At 41.7% G+C, this 27,165-nt stretch overlaps 1 protein-coding gene across 1 annotated transcript in view; it reads left to right on the forward strand.

Moving 5' to 3' along the window:
- Positions 1–26,659, forward strand: part of LOC115466353 (E3 ubiquitin-protein ligase TRIM39-like) — a 399,358-nt gene extending 372,699 nt beyond the window's left edge. Inside the window, exons 20-22 of the mRNA XM_030197539.1 lie at positions 6,552–6,572; positions 6,657–6,683; positions 25,845–26,659. Of these exons, the coding sequence (XP_030053399.1) occupies positions 6,552–6,572; positions 6,657–6,683; positions 25,845–26,389 (593 nt within the window). The 3' untranslated portion in view covers positions 26,390–26,659. The remainder of the gene's footprint in view (positions 1–6,551; positions 6,573–6,656; positions 6,684–25,844) is intronic.
- The last annotated feature ends 506 nt before the right edge of the window (positions 26,660–27,165 follow it).

Raw genomic sequence — 27,165 nt, forward strand, 5'->3', positions numbered from 1 at the left:
AAGGTATAATAATCATCGGGGCAGGAATCACGTGAGTGGACTTAAAATGTTAAGTTGGGTCATTAGGGTAAGCTTTCTTGAAGAGATGGGTCTTCAACATCTTTCTGAATGGTAGATGGTCATTGATTGTTCAGATGGATCTTGGCAGAGCTGGCTGCCCAAAAAGGAGAAACTGGATGCATAGGAGGTCTTATATTTAATACCTTTGCAGTTGGGATTCTATATATGATGCCTAAAATTACCACACAGTAAGCAATTCTGCCTAAGCGTACTCTATAAAAACTGCTTAGATTTAAGTGTGGTATATAGAATATGCCTAGGCAGCGTTCATTGCGACTAAAACTATGCACGCCCATTTATACCAATGAAAATGTGGTGTCAATCCTTGCACTGAGCCATATTTTATAACTACGCATGTAAATTTTGGAACACCCACGAAACATACATTTCCCCACCACTAACCATGCCCCTTTTTTTGATGAACACATAAATTTAGGTGCACTGCGTTACAGAATACGCTTAGGGATTTGTGCGTATAAATACAATTATTACAAAGTAGTGCTCATTATTGCTTGTTAAGAGCTGTTAACAATGCTAGTCACCTCGTTAAATGAATTAAGTAATACGTATTATAGAATCCGCCTGGATTTCTGAGCAGAAATCTAGGCACGCTATATAGAATCCAGGGGTAAATGCTGAAATGAATGAGCTAGAAAAAAATATTAGGCTGCTAGAAGGGCAGCACCAGTCTAATCCCTCTAACATGGATGTTTACTGTAAATTAAAGAAAGCATGAATATCTCTAAACAGTGCCCTTGGCTGACAAGCCAGTAAAGGAATATTCATGAAATCAGCTCAATACTACAATCTTCTGGTATGCTATTTAAAAGCCAGAACTGAAAGGAATGACTTGGTAGCAATACTTCATGATCATTAAAAAAAAATGCTATCCTCCAAAACTGATATAGCAAATAGATTTAGAGAGTTCTACTCCACGTTATACGAATCGGAAATAGACCCTGCTAAAGCAGATGTATCTTTTTGGGAGAGTTTAGAATACCCAACCTTATCCCAGGAAGATAATAAGCTTATTTCAAAACCTATTACAGAGGCAGATATTACCTCAGCCTTGAAAGATATGGTAAAAAATAAAGCTCCTGGCCCAGATGGGCTGAGGCTAGAATTATACCAGGCATTTCAGTCACTTCTAGTCTCTCTGATGTGATCCTTTTTTTTACCTACCTTATTCAGTCTGGAGATGTCAGCTCTTTCACTGAGGTATCCATTATTGTTTTATTGAAGCCCATCAAAGACCCATTGTCAGTCCAACACTATCGTCCCTTATCCGTAATAAATCTTGATGCTAAAATGTTTGCTAAAATCTTAGCCGACCGTTTACAATTAGTCATGCCTAAAATAATTTCCCCAAGTCAAACAGGTTTTATGTATGGAAGATACTACTCAGATAACACTCGATTATTTACTAATGTATTAATGCAAGCTAACTCCTCTAGCAATTCCTTTGTTGCTCTGGAACTCGATGCAGAGAAAACCTTTGATCATGTTGAATGGTCCTTCCTTTCAATATAGTGAGATGGTTTGGTTTCTCATCTGACATCATTCGCATGATTAAAGTCCTGTACTCTGCACCTACAACTAAATTACAAATCAACAGAATTCTGTCCTCCCCTTTCCAACCCAAAAGAGGCAATAGACAGGGTTGCCCATTATCTCCCCACTTATTTAACTTCACCCTTGAACCTCTCTTGATTTCTATCTGAACTTCCCCTCTAATTCATGGAGTGGAAATGGGCACAGTTATTGCTGAGATCTCCGCTTATGCGGATGATGTGTTAATTTAAACCATGTCTTCATCCATTCCAACTATATTAGATGTCATTGCTAAATGCTCGGCTGTATCTGGTTATAAGCTGAATGCCTCCAAATCAGAACTGCTGCCATTAAACAATCATACTCTTAAACATACAGTAGAGCAACACCAATTTAAATTAACTCTCAATGATATAAAATACCTGTTTATATTATTTGCTCCTGCCATTGAGGATAGTGTTTGACTAAATGCTGATCATTTGCTCCAGTTAACCTCTGAGTTAACATCTAAATATCCAAGGACAATAATTACCTGTTATTATCTTCTTGCCTTTTGTGCTGTTTAATTGTTATTTTATATCTCATTGTCAATTTGTATAATTTGTTATTATTGCACTGTAGCCTCACTAAAGATTTATTTAAGCCACATTGAGCCTGTGATCAGTGGGAAAATGTGGGATATAAATGTAATAATAAATAAATAAATGGTTCAGTCACCACCTATCTTGCTGGGGAAGGATAGACGCAATAAAAATGATGATTGTTCCAAAAATTAATTACACGCTTAGCATGATCCTGATATTATTCAGCCCTAATATAAAAAAAAACTCTTATCAAATTCTTGTGGGTAAACAAACCCCCTTGTATCGCCACCAAACACTTAAAATGTGCTAAATCACATGGGGGAGTAAATTTTCCAAGTTTCCATGACTATAGCCTAGCGTTCTTATTAAAGCAAACTTCTAATTGGATAACATTGCAGGATGTAACTAGTGCTCCTTTATGGATGCAATTTAAACTAATAGATAGGATTCCATTCCACTCTCAAGCCTGCCTTGCTTTAAGTCTGTGGAAAACCTCTGTTAAATGATCATTTCTGATATATCACTGTTGCACAACCCTATTTTAAAATAAATAACAAGCTGCTATATTGGCCTGTGTGGATTACAGCTGGCTTATACTACTTAATATCAATTACTTGAGCACAACACATGGTTGCCTTTCAATATTTTACAAGCTAAGTTTAGTTTACCATCACACCTATATTTCCAATGGCTCCAACTTACTCATTGTATATCTGCTAAATCAGACATTAGCACTTTAACCAATGCTAAACCCAGCAGCTGGTTTTATGCTCACAACTATGCAAAAGTGCAATAATAGCTTCCAAGTGCTATAAACTGTTACAACAATGGAAATCCTCTCACCTGCTGCTCTTGAGGTTGTATGGGAAGAAGATTTACACATGTCACTCTCGTCACAGCAGTGGCAAAGCTTCTGGGTATCCACCAAATCTTCTGCTTACTCACAAACCATATTTGTCCTACTGTACAGAGCCTTATGGACGCCAACCAGCTTATAATCGAAAGAGAAAAACGCCTATATTTCGACCCAAATCGGGAGATGGGCGTTTTTCTCGCAAAGGCGCCCAAATCGGTATAATCGAAAGCCGATTTTGGGTTTTTCCAACTGCACTCCATCGCAGAAATGAATAAAGTTGACGGGGCGTGTCGGAGGCGTGTCGGAGGCGGGACTGGGGCGTGGTTATCAGCCGAGGAGAGATGGGCGTCTGTAGCTGATAATGGAAAAAAAAAAAAGCGTTTTTACCGCGATTTTGGTCACTTTTTTTTGGACCCTTTTTTTTCACGAACAAGTCCCAAAAAAGTGCCCCAACTGCCCAGATGACCACTGGAGGGAATCGGGGATGACGTCCCCGGACTCCCCCAGTGGTCACTAACCCCCTCCCACCAAAAAAAAACCCACTTTAAAAACTTTTTTCCCAGCCTGTATGCCAGCCTCAAATGCCATACCCACCTCCGTGACAGCAGAATGTGTTCGATCCTCTCACAGCCTTTCCCTGGGTCAGATGTGGCTCTCGGGTGCACTACAGGGTCACATCAGCATTGCATTGTGGTGGGTGTAGGGTATTGGGCTCCGTGATTTCATTAGCTTATGTTACAGTCTCATGATGTTGGTAGTTGGTAGGCTCTTTTCCCATGGTGCTTTTCCCCCTGCCTACTGGGTCAGAGTGTGCCCTGTTGTGTTTCCTGTTGCAGTCCATGCGGTAGTGGCCATTTTTGTAAGCCAGTTTTAGTTCCCTTTCCTGTGTTAGCCACGTTAGACAACTTAGTTCTTACCTTGAATGTGACTGAAAGAGGGCATTGTACAGCATTCTGCCAGCTCTGACCTACTGCTAATCTCAGTACCAGGGAGACTCGTTGCCAGTGGGGCACAACCTTTGCAGTTAACTGTGAGTAAACGTGCTTATTCCAATAAAGGACGTTTTCGGAGAGATTAGTCTTCAGGTGTCAACTGGTGTGCCAATGTTATACAGCAGCAACAAGTCCTAGAGGCCTGGTTGTATGCAGGTCCCTGGAGCACTTTTAGTGGGTACCGCAGTGCACTTCAGCCAGGTGGACCCAGGCCCATCCCCCCTACCTGTAACACTTGTGCTGGTAAATGGGAGGCCTACAAAACCCACTGTACCCACATGTAGGTGCCCCCTTCACCCCTAAGAGCTATGGTAGTGTTGTACATTTGTGGGTAGTGGGTTTTGGGGGAGGGGGTTGGGAGCTCAGCACCCGTGGTAAGGGAGCTATGCATGTGGGAGCTTTTTCTGAAGTCCACCGCACTGACCTAGGGTGCCCAGTTGGTGTCCTGGCATATCAGGGGGGCCAGTGTACTACCAATCCTGGCCCCTCCCACGACCAAATGGCTCGGATTAGGACGTTTTTGAGCTGGGCGTTTTTAGTTTCCATTATCACTAAAAAAAAACAAATGCCCAGCTAAAAAATGGCCATTTTTTCGAAAATACGGTTCGGCCCACCCTTCACGGACCCGTTCTCGGAGATAAACGCCCATGGAGATAGGCGTTTGCGTTCGATTATGCCCCTCCAAATAACATATCCAAGCTCTCCAAGAACATGGATAATAAATGTTGGACATGCCAATCTGATATTAGAACTCTGGATCATCTTATATTCAGCTTTTCTTATCTGCAATCTTACTGGAAGTCAGTTGGACATCTATTGACCATAACCGAACCTTTATCTTTCAAGACTCTCATCCTTAGAGGCATTGGTTTATCTAGTAGGCTTGATAACTATAAAGCCAAATTGTTGTGCATCCTTTTACACATAGCTATTAAGATTATATGCCAGTGCTGGAAAGACCTCTCTGAACTTGATTACGATATGTGGTGGTCAATGTCTGTTTGGCTGTAAAAAATGAGAAAAAAACAGCTCTGTTTCATCCTTTTGCAAAGTATGGGCCCTATTACTTGATTATGCTATCTAACCTGTAATCTATCCCCCTGTTGTTGTTTCTTTGACTTCTTATGTATATTTCCTAAATTGCATAACTTGAATAAAACTTTTGAACAAAACAAAAACTAGAGTAGGAACCTATTCTACAAAGAAACCCAGGCACCTGCTTTCCTATATAGAAGACCAGCCTAACAGTGAAAACATGAGTCTATAATTCAGGTGCAAGCAATTATGCCATAGGGTAGGTGCAATTGCTCACACCTTTAAATGTGGAAATATGCGCATAACTAATAATGTTCTATAAGATATATGTGCAATTGTGCATCTGCTCAGACTCCACCTATGCGCACACCCACCTTACAATTATGTACTATTAAGGTAAATTAGTGTGTAAACCGTTTAGGCAGCATGTTTGCACCTCAATGCCGATGTTCTATAACATAAATGTGTATGTTGCATATAAGGGGTAGGTGTTTATGTTATATAATTATGTAGAGCAATTCTATATCTGTTCACCTATATTTAGGTGCCTGTTCCATAAAGGAAAGTCACTGCCTACCTTTCTTTACAGAATACTAATGTAACAGGTCAAATATACATGTAGTAGGCCATTTCTTCACATAAAGAACTGCTTCACCTGTATAAACGCATTTAAAACCCCACAGGATTTGCCTCAATAATCAAAGCAAAAGCCAAGACAAGCTTTAATTATTCTCTTGGAAAAATTACTTAGAAAGAATACAACTTCTGCTTTCTGAAAATAACTTTTCCTCCAGAAATTACCTGAATGTCTATGATCTCTTCTCACTTGTTCCTAAGTAATATTTAAGGTGATATTCTAAAAAGGGCAGCCAAAGTTGTGTGCAGCCTGAGTTGAATGGGCAGTTAAATTGGTTAATGACCTAATTATCAATAATTATTGGGTGCTAACAGTCAACTATGGGCATTAATTCACAACATTTTAGATTTGTATGCGCATCTCGCTAAGTGCTACTCTAGGTCCGTGCACAAATCTTCTGGTGCACAATTCAGAAGGGCTGTGGCCTTGAGATGGACATGGGTGGGTTAGGAGTGTGAAGATGCACAGTATTGCAGAATTCATGGAATTTGCTCCCAACTTGGGTGCCGGAATTTATACCAGGTTTCAGCAGGTGTAAGGTACGAGATCAGCAATTAAAGATTATAAGGGGAGCACATCCTTTATAAAGTAGCACTCTGTGATGATTTTTCTCAGCACCCAAATGTGGCTGCCATTTACTGAATCCACCCCTTAGTGTGTATTAATATATGCAGAGACAGACTGAGCAGTAATCAAACTCTGACACCTGTGGGGGTAATTTTATACATTTCCGTAGGTAAAACAGAGTTTTACAGGCATAAATTAGAAATATAAGTTCTATGGACATTTTTACAAACCAGCAACTCTAACTTTTATCCCTTTGTATTTTTATGTAGAGTCTCTTCGTAGTGAACTAGGTAAGTTTCTCTTCTCAAGTACGTCACACTGCTGCTTAAAGATTTTCTGAGCTCTGATGGTTGTGTTTCTCTGTTTGATTTCAGAGTTTAGAAGATGCTGTAGTTATGCAGGTAACTCAGTCTGACAATCTCACCTACACAATATGAATTTCCTCTTCTACGTAGCTGTTCTCAATGTGTTGTCACAATACAGCCTTGTACATAAGAACATAAGCACTGCCATACTGGGACAGACCAGAGGTCCATCAAGCCCAGCATCCTGTTTCCAACAGTGGCCAATCCAGGTCACAAATATCTGGGAAGATAACAAAACAACTAAACAGATTTTATGCTGCTTATCCTAGAAATATACAATACTTAATCAGTGGAAAACTTCTTATGTGTCAGTAGTTACTAATGAGAAAGTCTCATACAGTCGTGGGGGGTCTTGTCTTTCTTTCCACTTATCGCCAATAATGGCGTGCCCCTATTACGACAGGTATAATTATAGACCTTCCCAGCCACCTCCCTTTTTCAAACACCAGCTTATAATCGAAAGAGAAAAACGCCTATATTTCGACCCAAATCGGGAGATGGGCATTTTTCTGGCAAAGGCGCCCAAATCGGTATAATCGAAAGCCGATTTTGGGCATTTCCAACTGCACTCTGTCGCAGAAACGAATAAAGTTGACGGGGCGTGTCGGAGGCATGTCTGAGGCGGGACTATGCTGAATTGGAGCCAGTCAAAAACCCGTCCCTGGTTTTTGCGGAGTAGCTGCAGGGGCCTGATTAGGTGCACGCCGTTGACTAGAACGAGCGTGCTGTCCATAGCCTGAACCGGCTGTCGAGAAACAGGAGTATACGTATGATCCCTTAAGGCACAAGGAAAACTTCTCTTCCCTTTAAAGAACTTCCGATATGAGGAAGTATATGCACAGAATATCTACAATTTTCTGCTGAGTCCCCTCCTCCAGGTGAGAGGCACGCAGTCATGAGAGTCTGCGCATCACTATACCCAGAGCAGAAATCTAGATGTTACATTACAAGTGTCGAAAATGCCCCTGGACAGGACCTGCGACACACCGTGTGCTACCTGACCACCTGGTGAAAAGGTTTAGCCTGCTCCGGTGGGAATGCTCGTAAAGATCTGGCCACCAACTCAGCCATGGCTTTAATTTTGTGAGCTGTGACATGGCCCTCTAGAGTCAGTCCAGCTTGGACAAAAACGAAGGAAATGCAATCTGCTAGCCAAGAAGAAATGGTGCGGTTTCCGCCAGCAACTCCTCTCTATTGGCATTAAAAGAAATAAACAACTGGGCGTCCATCTTAATAATGGCTTATGGACTTTTCTTTTAGAAAATTATCCCAAACTTTTTTTTTTTTAAATCCTGTTAAGCTAACTGCTTTTTCCACATTCTCTGGCAACGAATTCCAGAGTTGAATTACATATTGAGTGAATAAATATCTTCTCGGGGGTTTTTTTTTAATGTACTACTTAGCAGCTTCATTGCATGCCCCCTAGTCCTAGTACTTATGGAAAGAGTAAACAAGCAATTCACATCTACCCATTCCACTACACTCAGTATTTTATAGTTCTCTGTTGTATATCTCCTCAGCCATCTCTTCTCCAAGCTGAAGATCCCTAGCCTCTTTAGCATTTCCTCATAGGGAAGTCATCTCATCCCCTTTACCATTTTTGTCGCCCTTCTCTCTAACTTTTCTGATTTTGCTATAAATATTTTGAGATGTGGTGACCAGAACTAAGCATAGTATTCGATGTCAAGTCACACCATGGAGTGATACAAAGGCAATATAACATGCTCATTTTTGTTTTCCATTCCTTTCCTAAGAATTCCTAACATTCTATTTAATTTTGTAGCTGCCGCTGCATACTGAGCAAAGAGTTTCAATGTTTCAATGATGACACATAGATCCGTTTCTGGGTATTGAATCCTAATGTGGAACTTTGCAACACATACCTATAGGTCGGGTTCCTCTTTTCCACATGAATCACGTTGCACTTGCTCACATTAAACCTCTTCTGCCATTTAGATGCCCAGTCTCTCTATCTCATATGGTCCTTTTGCAATTTTTCACAATCCTCTTGCAATTTTACAATTTTGAATAACTTTGTGTCATCAGCAAATTTAATTATCTCACTAGTTATTCCCATCTCTAGATCATTTATCAATATGTTAAAAAGCAATGGTCCCAGCACAAACCCCTGAGGAACTCTATTGTCCATTGAGAATACTGACCATTTAACCCTACTTTGTTTTCTACTTTTTTTATTTATTGCATTTGTACCCCACATTTTCCCACCTATTGGCAGGCTCAATGTGGCTTACATAGTACCGTCAGAGGTGTTTGCCCAGTCGGTAGATAACAAATACAAAGTTGTATAGTGATCGTATGAGGTATAAGTGGAGGGTCGGAATGAATATCCTGCTTATAATCGAACGAGAAAAACGCCCAAGTTCCGACCTAAATCGGGAGATGGACGTTTATCTCACAAAAACGAATAAAGCGGTATAATCAAAAGCCGATTTTTGGACGTTTTCAACTGCACTCCGTCGCGGATGCGGACAAAGTTTATGGGGGCGTGTCAGAGGTGTGGCGAAGGCGGAACTGGGGCGTGGTTATCTGCCGAACAAAGATGGGCGCATTTCACTGATAATGGGAAGAAAGTATGTGTTTTTAGCTAGAATTTAGGACACTTTTCCTGGACCCTGTTTTTTCACAAATAAGGCCCCAAAAAGTGCCCTAAATGACCAGATGACCACTGGAGGGAATCGGGGATGACCTCCCCTGACTCCCCCAGTGGTCACTAACCCCCTCCCACCACAAAAAAATGATGTTTCACACATTTTTATTTTCACCCTCAAATGTCATACCCAGCTCCCTGGCAGCAGTATGCAGGTCACTGGAGGAGTTGTTAGGGGGTGCAGTGGACTTCAGGCAGGTGGACCCTGGCCCATCCCCCCTACCTGTTACAATTGTGCTGCTTAATGCTTATTAGTTGTCCAACCCCCCCAAACCCACTGTACCCACATGTAGGTGCCCCCCTTCACCCCTTAGGGCTATAGTAATGGTGTAGACTTGTGGGCAGTGGGTTTTGAGGGGGATTTGGGGGGCTCAACACCCAAGGGAAGGGGTGCTATGCACCTGGGAGCTCTTTTACCTGTTTTTTTTTGTTTTGTAAAAGTGCCCCCTAGGGTGCCCGGTTGATGTCCTGGCATGTGAGGGGGACCAGTGCACTACGAATCCTGGCCCCTCCCACAAATAAATGTCTTGGATTTATTCGTTTTTGAGCTGGGCGCTTTCATTTTCTATTATCGCTGAAAAACAAAAACGCCCAGCTCACACATTGTTGAATAAAACATGGGCGTCTATTTTTTCCCAAAATACGGTTCGGTCCGCCCCTTCACGGACCCGTTCTCGGAGATAAACGCCCATGGAGATAGGCGTTTTCGTTCAATTATGCCCCTCTATGTGTGGTACGACAGGTGGTTTGATGTTTTAAATGGTAAGTACGTCTATTGTGACTAAAGCTGGCTGTTTCAATTGTCAGATCACACATTTTGCAGCCAGTTTTATTACATTAGGAATGACCTAATAATTCCTAGCATCCTGTTTGCTTTGCTTTTTTTGCTGCTACCGCAAAAAGGAAAGAATATTTCAGTGTATTGTCTACAATAACACTTAGATCTTTTTCTTGAGTGCTGACTCCTAAAATGGACCCTAGCATCAGGTAACTGTGGTTCGGATTATTCTTCCCAATGTGAATCACTTTGCATTGCTCTACATTACATTTCATCTGTCAATTTTTATGCCCAATCTTCCAATGTCTTGCAATTTTTCACAATTCGCATGTGTTTCAACAACTTTGAATAGTTTTGTGTTATCTGCAAATTTAATCACCTCACTTGTTCCGAATTCCAGATCATTTATAAATATATTAAATAGCACCAGTCCCAGCACAGATCCCTATGGCACTCCACTATTCACCCTTTCTCCTTTGGGAAAAATGGCTGTTTAACTCTGCCTTTTTTTTCACTCTCCAATAAACAATTCCTAATCCACAGAAGGAAATCACCTCCTATCTCATGACCTTTTAATTTCCTCAGGAATCTCTCATGAGGAACTTTGTCAAAAGCTTACTGAAAATCTAGATGCACTACATCAGCTGGCTGACCTTTAACCATGTTTATTTATGCCTTCAAAGAAATGAAGCAAATTGGTGAGGCAAGACTTCCCTTGGCTGAATCCATGCTGACTCTGTCCCATTAATCCATGTTTGTCTATGTGTTCTGCAATTGTATTCTTTATAATAGTTTCCACTAATTTGCCCAGCACTGTATTCAGGCTTACCAGTCTGTAATTTCCCGAATTACTCCTGAAACCCTTTTTAAAAATCAGTGTCACATTGGCCATTCTTCAGGTACTACTGACAATTTTAACGACAGGTTACAGATCTCTAGCAACAGATCAGCAATTTCATGTTTGAGTTCTTTCAATATCCTGGTGTGTATGCCATCTGGCCCAGGTGATTTATCTCTCTAACTTTTTGATTTGGCTTAGTATGTCTTCCAAGTTCATTGAGATTTCTTTTAGTTCCTCTGCATCATCACCCTTGAAAATTTCTGGTAAAGGTAGATCTCTTACATGTTCTTCCATAAAAACCAAAGCAAAGAATTAATTCAAACTCTCCACTATGGCCTTGTTCTCCATGAGCACCCCTTATGCTCCTTCATAATCTAACAGTCCCATGGATTCCCTTTCAGGCTTTCTGCTTCTGATGTACCTAAAAAAGTTGTTTCGATGAGTTTTTGCTTCCATGGCAAGTTTCTCTTCATATTCTCTTTTAGCCTTCTTTATCAATGCTTTGCATCTAGCTTGACAGTGCTTATGTTGCTTCTTATTTTCTTCATTTAGATTTTTTTTCATTCTTTGAAGGATGTTCTTTTGGCTCTAATAGCCTCTTTCACTTCACCTTTTAGCCATGTTGTTTGTGTTTGTTCTTCTTTCCTCCTTTGTTAATACATGGAATACATCTGGTCTGGGTTTCCACAATGGCATTTTTAAACAATGTCCATGCCTGATTTAAAGTTCTAACCTTTGTGGATGATCCTTTTAGCTCCTTTTTAACCATTTTCCTCATTTTCTCATAGTGCTCTATGGAAAAAGCAAATGCTATTACAGTAGATTTCCACAGTGACTTCACCCCAGATATCATCTCAAATTTGATCATGTTATGATCACTGTTCCCAAAGGATCCAACACTGTTACCTCTCATATCATGCCCTGCATTCCACTAAGGATCAGATCCAAAATAGCTCCCCCTCTTGTCAGCTCTTGGACCAGTTGCTCTTAAAAGCAGTCAGTTATTACATCTAGAGGTATTTCTCTAGTGCTCTCTGATGTAACATTTATCCAGTCAATATTAGGGTAATTGAAATCACCCATTAATATAATGTTGCACAATTTGCCAGCATTCCTAACTTCTGTAAACAATTTTTCATCTCTATGTTCATTCTGTCCTAGCAGACAGTAGTACAGCCCTACCAGTATACTCCTTCCTTTCACACTTGAAATTTCTTCTTTTTTTTTTTTTTTTAGTTCAAATATTTTTTTATTTTTAATTTCAATATAAAGTTAAGTTATAGAAACAATGACTAACAAAGTTTAGTCAACAAATATACAAACATAGATATATGCGCACGTATAATTGAAAATTGGTAACACAGGGTACTAGCAGATTGATAATATCAACAGTTTGATTTCAGTGCGAAAAGGAGTTGTACTGTTATTAATTTTTAAGTAAGAGTTTTTAGATAGGCATGCAAAGGAGCCCAAACCTTTTCATAATTAAGTATAAATTGTTTTGTACTTTTTTGGGATCTTACCAGGTTTGTGACCTGGATTGGCCACTGTTGGAAACAGGGTGTTGGGCTTGATGGAGCTTTGGTCTTTCCCAGTATGGCAATACGTATGCACTTATAATTTTCGATCTTTCAATAGCTACACTTCTGTATTTGGCTAATAAACATAGGGAGTTCCACATGCCATTTTTATCGCAGAGTTTAATGGAATTTCAAAGATGCGTAACCAAAACGTTTGTAGTGCTGTAGATCCCAATATGATTAATTGAAATAATAGTGGTTCTGTTATCTGTATTATTTTGGATATAATTTTTCACATAGAGTACCAATAGTCTTTTATGTTTGAATCAATTTTATTGATGACTGACAACAGATCACAAATGCAGAAACAATCAAAACCATTCAAATGGGTCATCATTCTGATGAAAAACACCTTGCTCCAACAACCGTCCCTTCAAATCCTCCTGTGCATAAGTTCTGTACGTGATATAAATGAAAAAATGCTAATAGAACCATATTCTGCTTCTTTATAAAGAACTCAACAGAAGGAACCTCTTCCCTCCCCTTCCCTCCCCATCCCTCCCTATCTATCCCCACCCAGCCTCAAATACAGTAACCATAACATTGAGGCATGACAGGTCCAGGCTCACTGATTAAAAATGTGACTATCCAGCTTATAATTGAAAAAGAAAAACGCCTATATTGCGAACCAAATCGGGAGATAGACGTTTATCTCACAAAAACGAATAAAGCCGTATAATCGAAAGCCGAATTTGGACGTTTTCAACTGCACTCCGTCGCGAATGCGGACAAAGTTGATGGGGGCATGTTGAAGGCGTGGTGAAGGCGGAACTGGGGCGTGGTTATCGGGCGATCAGAGATGGGCGCCTTTCGCCGATAATGGAAGAAAAATATGCGTTTTTAGTGAGAATTTAGGGCACTTTTCCTGGACCCTGTTTTTCCACGAATAAGGCCCCAAAAAGAGCCCTAAATGACCAGATGACCACTGGAGGGAATCGGGGATGACCTCCCCTGACTCCCCCAGTGGTCACAAACCCCCTCCCACCACAAAATATGCCGTTTCACAACTTTTTATTTTCACCCTCAAATGTCATACCCACCTCCCTGGCAGCAGTATGCAGGTCACTGGAGCAGTTATTAGGGGGTGCAGTGGACTTCAGGCAGGTGGACCCAGGCCCATCCCCCCTCCACCTGTTACACTTGTGCTGGTAAATGGGAGCCCTCCAAACCGCCCCCCAAACCCACTGTACCCACATGTAGGTGCCCCCCTTCACCCCTTAGGGCTATAGTAATGGTGTAGACTTGTGGGCGGTGGGTTTTGAGGGGGCTCAACACCCAAGGGAAGGGTGCTATGCACCTTGGAGCTCTTTTACCTTTTTTTTTGTTTTTGTAAAAGTGCCCCCTAGGGTGCCCGGTTGGTGTCCTGGCATGTGAGGGGGACCAGTGCACTACGACTCCTGGCCCCTCCCACGAACAAATGCCTTGGATTTATTCGTTTTTGAGCTGGGCGCTTTCATTTTCCATTATCGCTGAGAAACAAAAACGCCCAGCTCACAAATTGTCGAATAAAACATGGACGTCTATTTTTTTCGAAAATACGGTTCGGTCCGCCCCTTCACGGACCCGTTCTCGGAGATAAACGCCCATGGAGATAGACGTTTTTGTTCAATTATGCCCCTCCACGTGCTGTAGGATGTAAAGTTGCCCGGAACTGCTCCTATGTCCATTGAAATCTTGTACCTTGAGAAGTAGAATCTAAAATAGTTAGTCTTTCCATAGTCAATAAGGAGATCTGTGTGCACCAAAATGTTAGGGATAACTCCGAAGAATCCAGCCAGCAGAGAAGAATTGCTTTTTTCCCCATTAAGACTGCATACTTCAAGAAGCTTGTTAAGCCCAGAGTCCTTGGCTGTACCAACTGGAAGCTATCAAAAAACAGAAACAGTGATGTAGGGATATGACAAGACCATTGATCTATGTTTAAATACATTTGGCCAGAAAATGATAACATGTGACTCAGTATCGCACGGGCTCCACCACATTTGGCACAGAGGTCTGTATTACAAAGTGCTGCCACATACAGGCATAGAATGAATTTGTACTGTAGTTCCCATAATTGAACATTTTGCACCCAAGATTGCACTGACAAGAGTCACTCCCTTAGCTTGGCTGTTGTTATTTCAACTTCCAAGTCCTGGGACCAGCTGGATGCATATAGAGCATAATTGATATCCTCTGTTGTATCTCTGAGAAACTTGTGATGAAACTTTAGTGGCATGTGATTTTGTGAGCCCAGAGTTAATACCTCGTGCAAAGTTTCTTGTACATCTTCACTGAGATTTTCCCAGCCTAACCTCTGCACATAATGGTGTAACTGTGTATATGCAAAGAAGTCAGATTGTGGAAAATCATGTGCCACTCGCAATTCCTGGAAGGATTGGATCTTCCCCTCATCTGTCAGCACGTGAAACAAGTAGACAAATCCTTGAGAGTGCCAACACGCAAACACCTGAGAATCACTACCTGGTGGAAAATCTGGATTATGATGCTAAGAAAGGTATGGTGTAATTGTTCCTGAGAAAAAGTGGCACCTGCATAGCCACCTCCATGTGGCACGTGCTATGTGTAGAGATTATTCCTCAGAGCCTTGTGGTTGCGTTTTGGAATTGTATGGAGTTGCCAGATGAAATGATCTGGTCCTAAGAATTCTATTTCCAAGGGAGTTGCTGAAAAATTGCTGGTTCCTCTATATCAATTGTTTCTGTGCCAAATGCTGCACACTATCATCAGATACCTAACATTCAGTAAGCCTAGGCCTCCATGTGCCCATGGCAGCTGAAGGACAGTAATCGACATTCTGGGCTGCCTCCCTGCCACAAATAATGTTGCATTGCTTTATGAAGTGCTCGCTTGTCATATGACTTTAAAAACAGAGGCATCATCTGAGAAAGATATAACCAGCGCAGGACGAGCATCATGTTGAATAAATTTATCCGACCAATCAAAGATAAGGGGTAGGCTGTCCAGAGTTGTAATAAATGAATTGTGTCCTGCAGAAGTGGGTTAACATTACAAGTATACAGCTGTGTTAAATCACTGGATATACACACTCCCAAATATTTAATAAGACCATCTGACCAGGTCAAAGGAAAATTCCGCTCCCAGATACCATCCCTTCTAGCCTGTGACTTTTGCAGGTTTAGTCTAAAACCTAACTGGTGTCCATATTGTTGTATGATCTGCAGGAGAGCTCCCAGTGATGTCTGTGGGGCTGTTAGATTAGGATAAGAGTAGATAACATGTTTCAAGGTTCCAACACCAGAATTACAGGTCCATTATTAAAACTATACTGAATCAATTTAACATCACATAAGATTCTGCAAGAATATTCTCTCAAAAAAGCAGACAAATTATAATGTTAATCTTTAAGTACAAAATACTTTTGAAATATAAAAAAGTTTTGCTTTGATTTCATCCTTTCTGAATTTAAGGATCTTTTGTGTTTATCTAATGCATTTTTGAATTCTATCACCATTTTTGTCTCACCACCTCCCCCAGGAGGACATTCCAGGCATCCACCACACTGTCTGTGAAAAAGTATTTCCTGATATTACTCCTAAGCCTACTACCCCGCAACCTCAATTCATCTCCTCTAGTTCTACCACTTCTTTGTCTCTGGAAAAGATTTGTATGTATATTGATACCTTTCAAGTTTTTAAATGTCTGTATCACATCACACCTACCTCTCACTTCCTCAAGGGAATACATATTCAGGTCCTCAAGTATCTTCTCATGTATCTTTTGTTGCAAACCTCATACATTTTTGTTGCTTTTCTCTGGACCACTTCACCTTTTTATGTCCTTAGCTAGATACAGCCTCCAAAACTGAACACAGTATGTCAAGTAGGGCCTCACCAACAACTTGTTTAGAGGCATTAACACCTCCTCTCTTCTGCAGGTTATACCTCTCTCTATGCAACCTAGCATCCTTCTGGCTACAGCCACCATTTTCTCACATTGTTTTGCTGCCTTAAGATCCTCAGATACTATCACCTTAAGGTCTCTCTCCTGAACTGTGCTTATCAGTCTCTCAACCCTTATCTCATTTATTCCCTTTGGATTTCTACACCCCAAGTGCATCACTCTGCATTTTATCATATTAAATTTAAGCTGCCAGATCTTAGATCATTTTTCTAATTTCTATAGATCCCTTCTCATGTTTTCAGCTCCCTCTGTAGTGTCCAATTTGTTGAGTATTAGTGTCATCTGCAAAAGACAAACCATTCCTTTTAATCCTTTGGCAATGTTACTCACAAATATATTTTTAAAAATCGGTCCCAGTACCAAACCCTGAGGCACTCCATTCACCAACATCCTCTGTCATCTGTCAGTCAACCATTTTCCAATCCAGTTCACCAACTTAGGTCCTAACTTCAGCACACTCAGCTTATTCAGGAGCTTTCCGTAAGGAACTGTATCAAATATTTTGTTGAAATCTAAGTAGATTACATCTAGTACATTAACACCTCCTTTCTTCTACCGGATATTCCTCTCTATGCAGCCTAACATCCTTCTGGCTATGGCCACTGCCTTGTCACATTGTTTCATTGCCTTAAGATCCTGCAAAACTATCACCATAAGGTCCATCTCTCAGTATGTGCTTATCATCCTCTCAACCCCTAGCAAATACAACTCTTTTGGGTTTCTATGGTCATTTTAACTACCAAATATTAGACCATTCTTCTAATCTTTTCAGATTACTTCTCATGTTGTCCACTCCCATTGAGGCGTTCACTCTATTACAAATCTTTGTGTGGTCTGAAAAAAGGCAAACTTTACCTTCTAACCCTTCAGCAATGTCATATACAAATACATAAAGTCTCGATTATCCGACCTAAATGGGACTGAAATGAAAAGTCGGATAATATGGAAAATATGGAAAACAATGGTTCCCCTCAAGTAAAGACAGTAAAAGCAGGGGGTCCCAGGTCACAATGGTGATAAAAGTAGGGTCCCAAGTTCAGAAAACAGAAAGAGAAGTCAAACAATACAGAAACAAAGGCAATAAAAGCAGGATCCTGGCTCAACATGGTGGTAAAAATAGGGTCCCATATTCGGAAAATGGAAAGAGAAGCCGCGTGACGTCACCGTGGGGTTTGTCTGGTATGCGGATGTTCAGATCAGCAAAGTTAGAATAATCAAGACTGTACTGTGTATTGAATAGAATTGTCACCAATACCGATCCTTGAGGTACTCCACTACTTAACTTTCTTTCATCCAAGTGAATTCCATTCACGACTACACTCTGACCTCTGTCAGTCAACCAGTTTCTAATCCAAATCACCACTTTGGGTCTTAACTTCTGCCCATTCAATTTGTTCACAAGCCTCTTTGAGAAACAATGTGAAAGGCTTTGCTGAAGTCCAAATAGACCACATCTAGCACATGTCGGCTTCATCAGGCAGAACATAAATGGAAAAACCCTAGGTCAATTCCTGCTCTCTCATATTTCAGGGCAAATCTAAATTCTATACTGACTGTATTAAGAAAATTACAAATCCAACTAGGGAGTTCTTCTCAATTTTCTATATCTTGACATCTCTTCCAACTGTTAATGATTCTTCCACAAGCCCATACTTGGCCCCATCGACTGAACTCCTTTCTCAATACTTTACTACCAAAGTGCAGAACTTAGTAAATTCTTTTCTTACTGGACTTTCCTCTCCATCCACTGATCTTGTGGTTCCATTGGTTCCAAGATCTCCCTTTTTGGTCTCTTCAGCTTCCCTAGGTGCAGGAACATTCTTGTGGTCTACACTCCAATTTCAGACCTTACATTCTCTTTCAAAGAAGCTTTCAACCCTGCATATTACATAATATTTTCTTGACTCTCTTCTGTCATCAAGGTTAAAGATTGGCAATTTACAGTTGCTTCCTAAAGCCCTGATTTTAATCAATAATAGAGACTCTTCTGGCCAAATACCCAGTTTTTAGAAATCTGGTATTATCTTTCCTAGTCTTAAAAAGCCATCTCTTGACCCTCAGTTCCCAGCCCACTACCACCCAGTGTCAAATGTTTACTTTCTATCTAAAATATTAGAAAAAGTTCAATTATCAGCTCTCATTGACAAAACCCTGATGCTGCATTCAAGACAGTCTGGCATCAGGCCTTATGCAAGTACTGAAATTGTTCTTGCAGCACTTCTAAGCGAAATACACTCTCATTTAGATAAACACAATATAGTTCTGGTCATTTCTCTAGACTTATCTTCTGCCTTTGACTTGGTTAAACATTCACTTTTACTCTCACAGCTTGCAACACTAGGGATATCAGAATCTGTTTTTTCTTGGTTTACTTCTTTTTTTTTGGACCGTACCTATCAGGTGGACTCCCCCACCCCTTCTCAAAATGTTTCTTAGCCCTCTTGCTGCTCTTATTCAATCTCATGGTATATCTCCTCATTTCTATGCAGATGACATGGAGGGGCATAATCGAACAGCGCCGGCCAAATAGCTGGCCGGCCATCTTCGGGGCCGGTGCCATAAGTGGGCGAAGCCAACTGTATTTTCGAAAAAGATGGCCAGCCATCTTTTTCTTCGCTAATACGGTTGGGCCCGGCCAAATGTCAGAGTTCGCCGGGTTTGAGATGGCCGGCATCGGTTTTCGGCCATAATGGAAAATAATGCCTGCAATCTCAAACCCAGCGAAATCCAAGGCATTTGGTCATGGGAGGAGCCAGCATTTGTAGTGCACTGGTCCCCCTCACATGCCAGCACACCAACCGGGCACCCTAGGGGGCACTTCTAAAAATAAAAAAAAGAAAAGAAAAATAGCTCCCAGGTGCATAGCTCCCTTCCCTTGGTTGTTTAGCCCCCCCAAATCCCCCCAAACCCACTCCCCACAACTCTACACCATTACCATAGCCCTAAGGGATGAAGGGGGGAACCTGCATGTGGGTACAGTGGGTTTTGAAGGGTTCCTATTTACCACCACAAGTGTAACAGGTGGGGGGGGGGGGGCTGGGCCTGGGTCCACCTGTCTGAAGTGCACTGCACCCACTAAAAGCTGCTCCAGGGACCTGCATACTGCTTTCATGGAGCTGGGTATGACACTTCAGGCTGGCATAGAAGCTGGCAAAAAAATGTTTTTTATTTTTTATTTTTGGGTGGGAGGGGGTTGGTGACCACTGGGGGAGTAAGGGGAGGTCATCCCCGATTCTCTCCGATGTTCATTTGGTCAGTTGGGGCTCCTTTTTGAAGCTTGGTCATGAAAAAAAAGGGACCAAGTAAAGCCGGCAAAATGCTTGTCAAGCCTGGCTTTTTTTTCCATTATCAGGCGAAGCCGACCATCTTGTGAGCACGCCCCTGTCCCGCTTTCACTACCCTACCAACACGACCCCCTTGACGTTTTGTCAGCTCCGTGACGGAAAGCAGTTCAACCCGGCCAAAATCGGCTTTCAATTATACCGATTTGGCCGGGTTCAGGAGATCGCCGATTTCTGTCGGAAGATGGCCTGCGATCACTTTTGAAAATGAGCTGGATAGTCATATATAGTAACATAGTAAATGATGGCAGATAAAGACCTGAATGGTCCGTCCAGTCTGCCCAACAAGATAAACTCATTTTACAAAGTATGTGATATGTTATATGTATACCTGAGTTTGATTTGTCCTTGTCTTTCTCAGTGCACATACCGTAAAAATCTACACAGCACTGTTCTTGTACTAAAAGTTCTGAGGCTAACGTTGAAGCCCCTTAAAATTTACACTCTAGTTCATCCATATCTATTCAGTTACGATCAGTGCATAGACCATAGAAGTGTGCCCAGCACAGGTTTTGCTTCCCAATTACTGGTGTCGCCACCCAATCTCCACTAAGATTCCATAGATCCATTCCTTCTAGAAAGGATTCCTTTGTGTTTATCCCACACACGTTTGAATTTCATTACTGTTTCATCTCCACCACCTCCCCGGGAGGGTATTCCACGTATCTACCACCTTTTCCATGAAAAAATACTTCCTGACGTTACTCCTGAATCTGCCCCCTTCAACCTCAATTCATGTTCTCTAGTTCCACCGCCTTCCCATCTCCAGAAAAAGTTCGTTTGCGAATTAATACCTTTCAAAATTTTGAACGTCTGTATCATGTCACCCCTGTTTCTCCTTTGGCAAGTCTGTCCTCGTATTGTTTGCAACGCAAATCCCATACCATTTTTTCAATTTTTGTTTGCACCGCTTCCAGTCTTTTTACATCTTTAGCAAGATATGGCTTCCAAAACTGAACACAATACTCCAAGTGGGGCCTCACCAATGACTTATAGAGGGGCATCAACACCTCCTTTCTTCTGCTGGTTATACCCCTTTCTATGCAGTCTAGCATCCTTCTGGCCATGGCCATCACCTTGTCACTTTGTTTCTTCACCTTCATATCCTCTGACACCAACACCCCAAGGTCTCTATCCTGAGTTGAGCTTACTAATCTCTCCCCTCCTATTTGGTATCTCTCTTTTGGGTTCCTGCACTCCAAGTGCATCACTGTGCACTTATTGGCATTAAATTTTAACTAATTTCTACAAAAGAAAACCGTATACTAAAAGAACAAACTAACTAAACACAAACAAACTGTTTGTTGTGATGTAGTGATAGTGTGCTATATTTTTTCTTTTTTTATATATGCAAATGGTGCTCAGTGACTGGGATTGTCCCACAGGACTCACTTGCAGTACGAAAGTACTATGTTTTACAATTCTACATGATAGCACCCCAGCTCCACCTCACTATGTTGTTCTACCAGGTTTGTGAATCTAGTGTCTTCACGTGATTGAATAACAAGTGGATATCGGGCGAGTTCTTCTTTCCCTGCTGTTCTAGCTACTAATTGCTAGTATGCTATCTGATGTCAGTAATACGCTTGAATTTTATCCCCCATAGGTTTTCAATGGAATATCAAACACAAGTTTTGTCTCAAGGGAGTATCAAACACACTACTTATCTTAATGTGGAGTGGTAGCGGTGGTGGTTGAAAGTTCACCCTGCTGGGGTCCCAGTCTGTAAAGTGGCGTACAATGAAATGGCTGTAATCCACAATCAATTCCCTGTTCCGGGTTTTGATATCCAGGGTCTTTTTTCAATTGTTTAGCACATTTTCAGTTCCCTACATGCAGCATGTTTCGCTTGGTGGCATCTTCAGGGGAACGGTGTGCTGTGGTGGGAACAGAACAACCTCAACCTTCCACTGGCCGGAACGCCAGTACATGCGCGGTCCCGGCCGGTGGAAGGTTGAGGCTGTTCTGTTCCTGCCACAGCATATCATTCCCCTGACGACGTCACCAAGCGAAACATGTGTTTAGTTAGTTTGTTCTTTTAGTATATGGTTTTCTTTTGTAGAAATTAGATAATATAAGTAAAACTGAACGGAGATACATACCCCAGAGGAACTAGCTATTAAATTTTAACTGTCAGACCCTCGAACGTTCTTCTAACTTTTGGAGATCTCTTCTCATTGTTTCTACTTCTTCCAGGCTTTCTTCGTGTCATCCGCAAAAAGGCAAACCTTTCCTTCCAGCCCTTCAGCAATATCTCTCACAAATATATTAAAGAGAATAGGCCCTAGCACCGACCCCTGAGGAACTCCACTGCTCACCTTCCTTTCCTCCAAGCGGATTCCGTTTACCACCACTCTCTTCCACCTGTCAGTTAACCAGTTTCCTATCCAGTTCACCACTTTCAGTCCTAAGTTCAGCCCTTTCAGCTTATTCACGAGTCTTCTGTAGGGGACCATATGAAAGGCTTTGCTGAAACCCGCATTCATCCAGTTCTTTCGACACCCAGTCAAAGAATTCAATCAGATTCGTTTGGCAGAATTTTCCTTTGGTAAAGCCATGTTGCCTTGTGTCCTGTAACCCATTGGTTTCTGGAAAGTTAACTATCCTTTCTTTCAGTAGCGACTCCATTATTTTTCCTACCACCGACGAGAGACTTACTTCTTCCCTATCTCCTCTTTTGTGAAGAGGGACTACATCCGCTCGTCTCCAATCTCGCGGAACCTCTCCCATCTCTAAAGATCTTTAAGAGGTCCCACCAGGACCTTCTTGAGCTCCCTTAGTATCCTGGGATGTATCCCATCCAGCACCATAACTTTGTCCACCTTCAGATTCTCCAGCTGTCTATAAAATTCTTTTTTCCATAAACAGTGCAGTATCCACTCCATTCCCAGATGTTCCCTTGGCAGCCAACCATGGTTCTTCACCAGGATTTTCCTCCGTGAACACCGAAGTGAAGTAATTGTTTAGCACATTCACTTTATCCTTCTCACTCTCCCCATAGCCATTCTCATTATCTTGCGTCTCACAACTCCATTCCTATCTTTTCTACTATCTTGTCACCTCTCTTTACATCTTTAGCCATTTTTCTTCTGCTCCTGCTTTCTCTAGTCATATTTCCCTATTTGGTTCTTTGAGTTTATTCCAATAGTCTTTTCTGTGATCCTCTCGTTGCATTCTTTTGTATTTCTTGAACAAAGCCTCTTTTGCTCTTATTTTTTCACCTACTTGTTTGGCGAACCATATAGGCTTCCCGTTTCTCTTGTTTTTGTTTACTTTCCTCACGTAAAGATCAGTTGCCTTATTTATAGCAGCCTTTAGCCTTGACCACTGATTTTCCACTTCTCCTATGCCTTCCCACGCCAACAGCTCTTCTTCAAGTATTCCCTCATTTTATCAAAATCAGTACGTCTGAAATATAGTATTTTGAGTTTTGTGCGTCCACTCTGCCTTTGCCCTTATATCAAACCATATCATGTGATGATCATTATTACATAGGTGGGCACCCACCCGGATGTTGGAAACACTTCCTCCATTCGTGAGCACTAGATCCAGCATCGATCCTTCCCTCCTGGGTTCTGTCACCATTTGTCTCAGCAAGGCAATTTGACATAATAACATAGAAAATGATGGCAGATAAAGACCTGAACGGTCCATCCAGTCTGCCCAACAAGATAAACTCATTTTACTTGGTATGTGATACTTTATATATATTTTTTTGTTGTTGTTACATTTGTACCCTGCACTTTCCCACTCATGGCAGGCTCAATGCGGCAGGCAATGGAGGGTTAAGTGACTTGCCCAGAGTCACAAGGAGCTGCCTGTGCTGGGAATCAAACTCAGTTCCCCAGGACCAAAGTCCACCACCCTAACCACTAGGCCACTCCTCCACACCCGAGTTTGATTTGTCCCTGCCTTTCTCAGGGTACAGACTGTAAAACTCTACCCAGCACTGTTCCTGTACTAAAAGTTCTGAAACTAACGTCGAAGCCCCTTAAAATTTACACTCCAGCCCATCTATATCTATTCAGCCACGATAAGGGTGCAGACCGTAGAAGTCCGCCTAGCATTGATTTTCCTCTCCAATTACCGGTGTCGCCACCCCATCTCCGCTAAGATTCCATAGATCCATTCCTTCTAAACAAGATTCCTTTGTGTTTATCCCATGCACATTTGAATTCCATTACTGTTTCATCTCCACCACCTCCCAAGGGAGGACATTCCACATATCTACTACCCTTTCCATGAAAAATACTTCCTGACATTACTCCTGAGTCTGCCCCCCTTCAACCTCAATTCATGTCCTCTAGTTCTACCACCTTCCCGTCTCCGGGAATACCTTTCAAATATTTGAACGTCTGTATCATGTCACCCCTGTTTCTCCTTTTCTCCAAGATATTCATGTTCAGGTCGGCAAGCCTCTCCTCGTACGTTTTGCAACACAAATCCCAAACCATTTCTAGCATTCGCATATAGTCATTTCAAAATATAAAATTACTGAGTGATAAAAATTAGATTTAATAATTGAAGTGAGGGGATCTGAGCTGGCAGTCACAGCACAGTTTAAACACTAATGAGTTTGTTGAGGACTGCACCAGACTTTGGGGTCTTTCCACTAAAGCTTAGCACACTTTTAGAGCACTCTAATGGAATTAGTATGCGCTAAATGCCAAGATGGTCTCCCGCTCAGCCATCTATCTCCTCTTCAATCTGTCCAAAACTCTGCTGCGCATCTTATATTCCGCCAGAGTCGCTATACTCATGTTAGCCCTCTCCTCAAGTCGCTTCACTGGCTCCCTATCCGCTTCCTCATACGGTTCAAACTTCTCCTTTTGACCTACAAGTGCATCCACTCCGCAACTCCTCAGTACCTTTCCGCTCTCATCTCTCCCTACACTCCTCTCCGTGAACTCCGTTCGCTGGGTAAATGTCTCCTGTCGTCCCCCTTCTCCCCCACTGTTAACTCCCGGCTCCGTTCCTTCTATCTCGCTGCTCCCTATGCCTGGAATAGACTCCCTGAGCCAGTACGTCAGGCTCAGTCTCTGGCTGTCTTCAAGTCTAGGCTTAAAGCCCACCTCTTTGCTACTGCTTTCGACTCCTAACCATGACTCTCTTACTCAATACCCTCACTTATCACCACTACCACTGCAATTTCCCCACCCCTAGCTGTCTGTTCGTCTGTCCAATTTAGATTGTGAGCTCTGTTGAGCAGGGACTGTCTTTTCATGTTAATTTGTACAGCGCTGCGTAAGTCTAGTAGCGCTATAGAAATGTTTAGTAGTAGTAGTAGTTTATACCTATAGGCTTCTTAGCATTTAGCGTGCTAATTCCGTGAGCATGTGCTAAGCTCAAGGGCCCTTAACACAGCTCCCCCTTTGAAAGCAAATGACAGAAAACATTTACAGGATCAGCAGTTTCAGTTCAAAATGTCTTTTTCTATAGAAAGCTACTGCACAGAAAAATAATTTGAAAAAATTTAAACTTCATAATTGATTGATGTCATTGCTCCAAAAAGACACATCCTGATTGTGGAATAATTTATTATGTACAATGTGATTCATTTTTTATCTTTGAGGGGCTTCAGGAATACGAATAACTGCTCAAAACACATCTGACAAATGGGGGATCTAGTTCAAAAGGGAAAAACTGGGGAACAAACCCAGCTAATAAATCTCACAGTGGATTCTATACTAATTATTCGTCAGTTCTAGAAGCTCTAAGACCAGAACTTCAGCCTATAGGGATCAGTGAGAGCTGAGTGAGCTGAAATACTGCATTGTGCTATGGGAACATGAGGGACAAATGAGGAGGTTTGTTTTATGTAGCTGGTCAGTGAGTCAGCCAATTAAAATCTTTATTTCATCCATTTAGTCAGTAGAGGAGACCCATAGGGTAAAATTACAGATGTTAACCAATACATTGTTTTTCTGTAAGTTTGTCAGTGAATGATAACCAATAGCAGACCATCTCATTGAGTGCATGAACCTGCCAACAAGGGTAGAGGTGGGTATGTGAAGAGCCAATGAGAAATGTCTTCACATGCTTATCAATGTCTCTTCTCCCTGCAGTGAATGTGACTCTGGATCCTGAAACTGCTCATCCCCGTAACATCCTGTCTGAGGATCGGAAAAGTGTCAGAGACGGAGGCACAACACAGAACCTGCCAGACAATCCCCAGAGATTTGATGCTTGTCCCTGTGTCCTGGGGTTGGAGTGCTTCACCTTGGGGAGACATTACTGGGAGGTGGAGGTGGGAGACAAGACCAACTGGGATTTGGGGGTTTGTAAAGATTCTGTGAGCAGGAAGGGGATGATTAGCCTAACACCTGAGGATGGATACTGGGTAGTGACACAGAGATATGGAGATGAATACTGGGCCTGCACCTCCCCTAACACTCTACTTCCCCTGAGTGTGAGACCCCGGGCAGTGGGGATTTTCCTGGACTATGAGGCAGGAAAGGTCTCATTTTACGATGCAGATAATATATCTCATCTCTTCACCTTCACCCATACCTTCACTGAGAAACTCTGGCCGTATTTCAATCCTGGCCTCAACAGAAAAGGTAAAAATGCCGGAGCCCTGAGTATCCGGCCAGTGCCAGAGTGGGAATGAGAGAGCCGGGCTCAGGGTCTGATGTATAATCTGGGAGTTGATTTTCAGATCAGGATAAGAAGAATCAGAGAGTGTTATTTGTGAACTGTGCTGTTCAGGTTCATTATATATACAATACAAGCCGTAAAGCCTGTTACAACGGGCGGAATTTCTGTTGTATGTAATTAAATAGCAAAACTGGCAAGGTTTTTTATTTCTGAAATGTAATTTAAAAGTTGATGAACGTAATGTCAGTTGATGTGTATAGTACAGTTTTATAAACTATGTTCTTTGTGTAAACCTTGTTATTGTTTGACTTATGTGATTTCCCATGTCCCTTCTTGTTCAGAGAGAGAGAGAGAGTCTGTCAGAGTGAGAGAGAGAGTGTGTCTGAGAGAGAGAACATAATGCCAGTTGATGTGTATAGTACAGGTTTATATACTATGTTCTTTGTGTGAACAGCATTAGATCCTTCAGAATCTGAACCTTGTTATTGTTAGACGTATGCAATTTCCCATGCCCATTATTGTTCAAATTTGTGTGTGTGTGAGAGAGAGAGAGAGAGAAAGTGTGTGTGTATGCATCTGTCTGGTTATCAATAGAAATCATCTTATTTTCTTTTCCATGTTTTATTTTATGGAAAAGAAAATAAGATGATACCTTTTTTATTGGACATAACTTAATACATTTCTTGATTAGCTTTCGAAGGTTGCCCTTCTTCGTCAGATCGGAAGGAAGGAAGGTGAAGATAAATTTCTCCCTGTTTTTCCGAGCTTCCCTCTTTCTTTTTGGCCTGC

This window comes from Microcaecilia unicolor, chromosome 3 (genome assembly GCF_901765095.1).
Source record: "Microcaecilia unicolor chromosome 3, aMicUni1.1, whole genome shotgun sequence".
Lineage (NCBI taxonomy): Eukaryota > Metazoa > Chordata > Amphibia > Gymnophiona > Siphonopidae > Microcaecilia > Microcaecilia unicolor.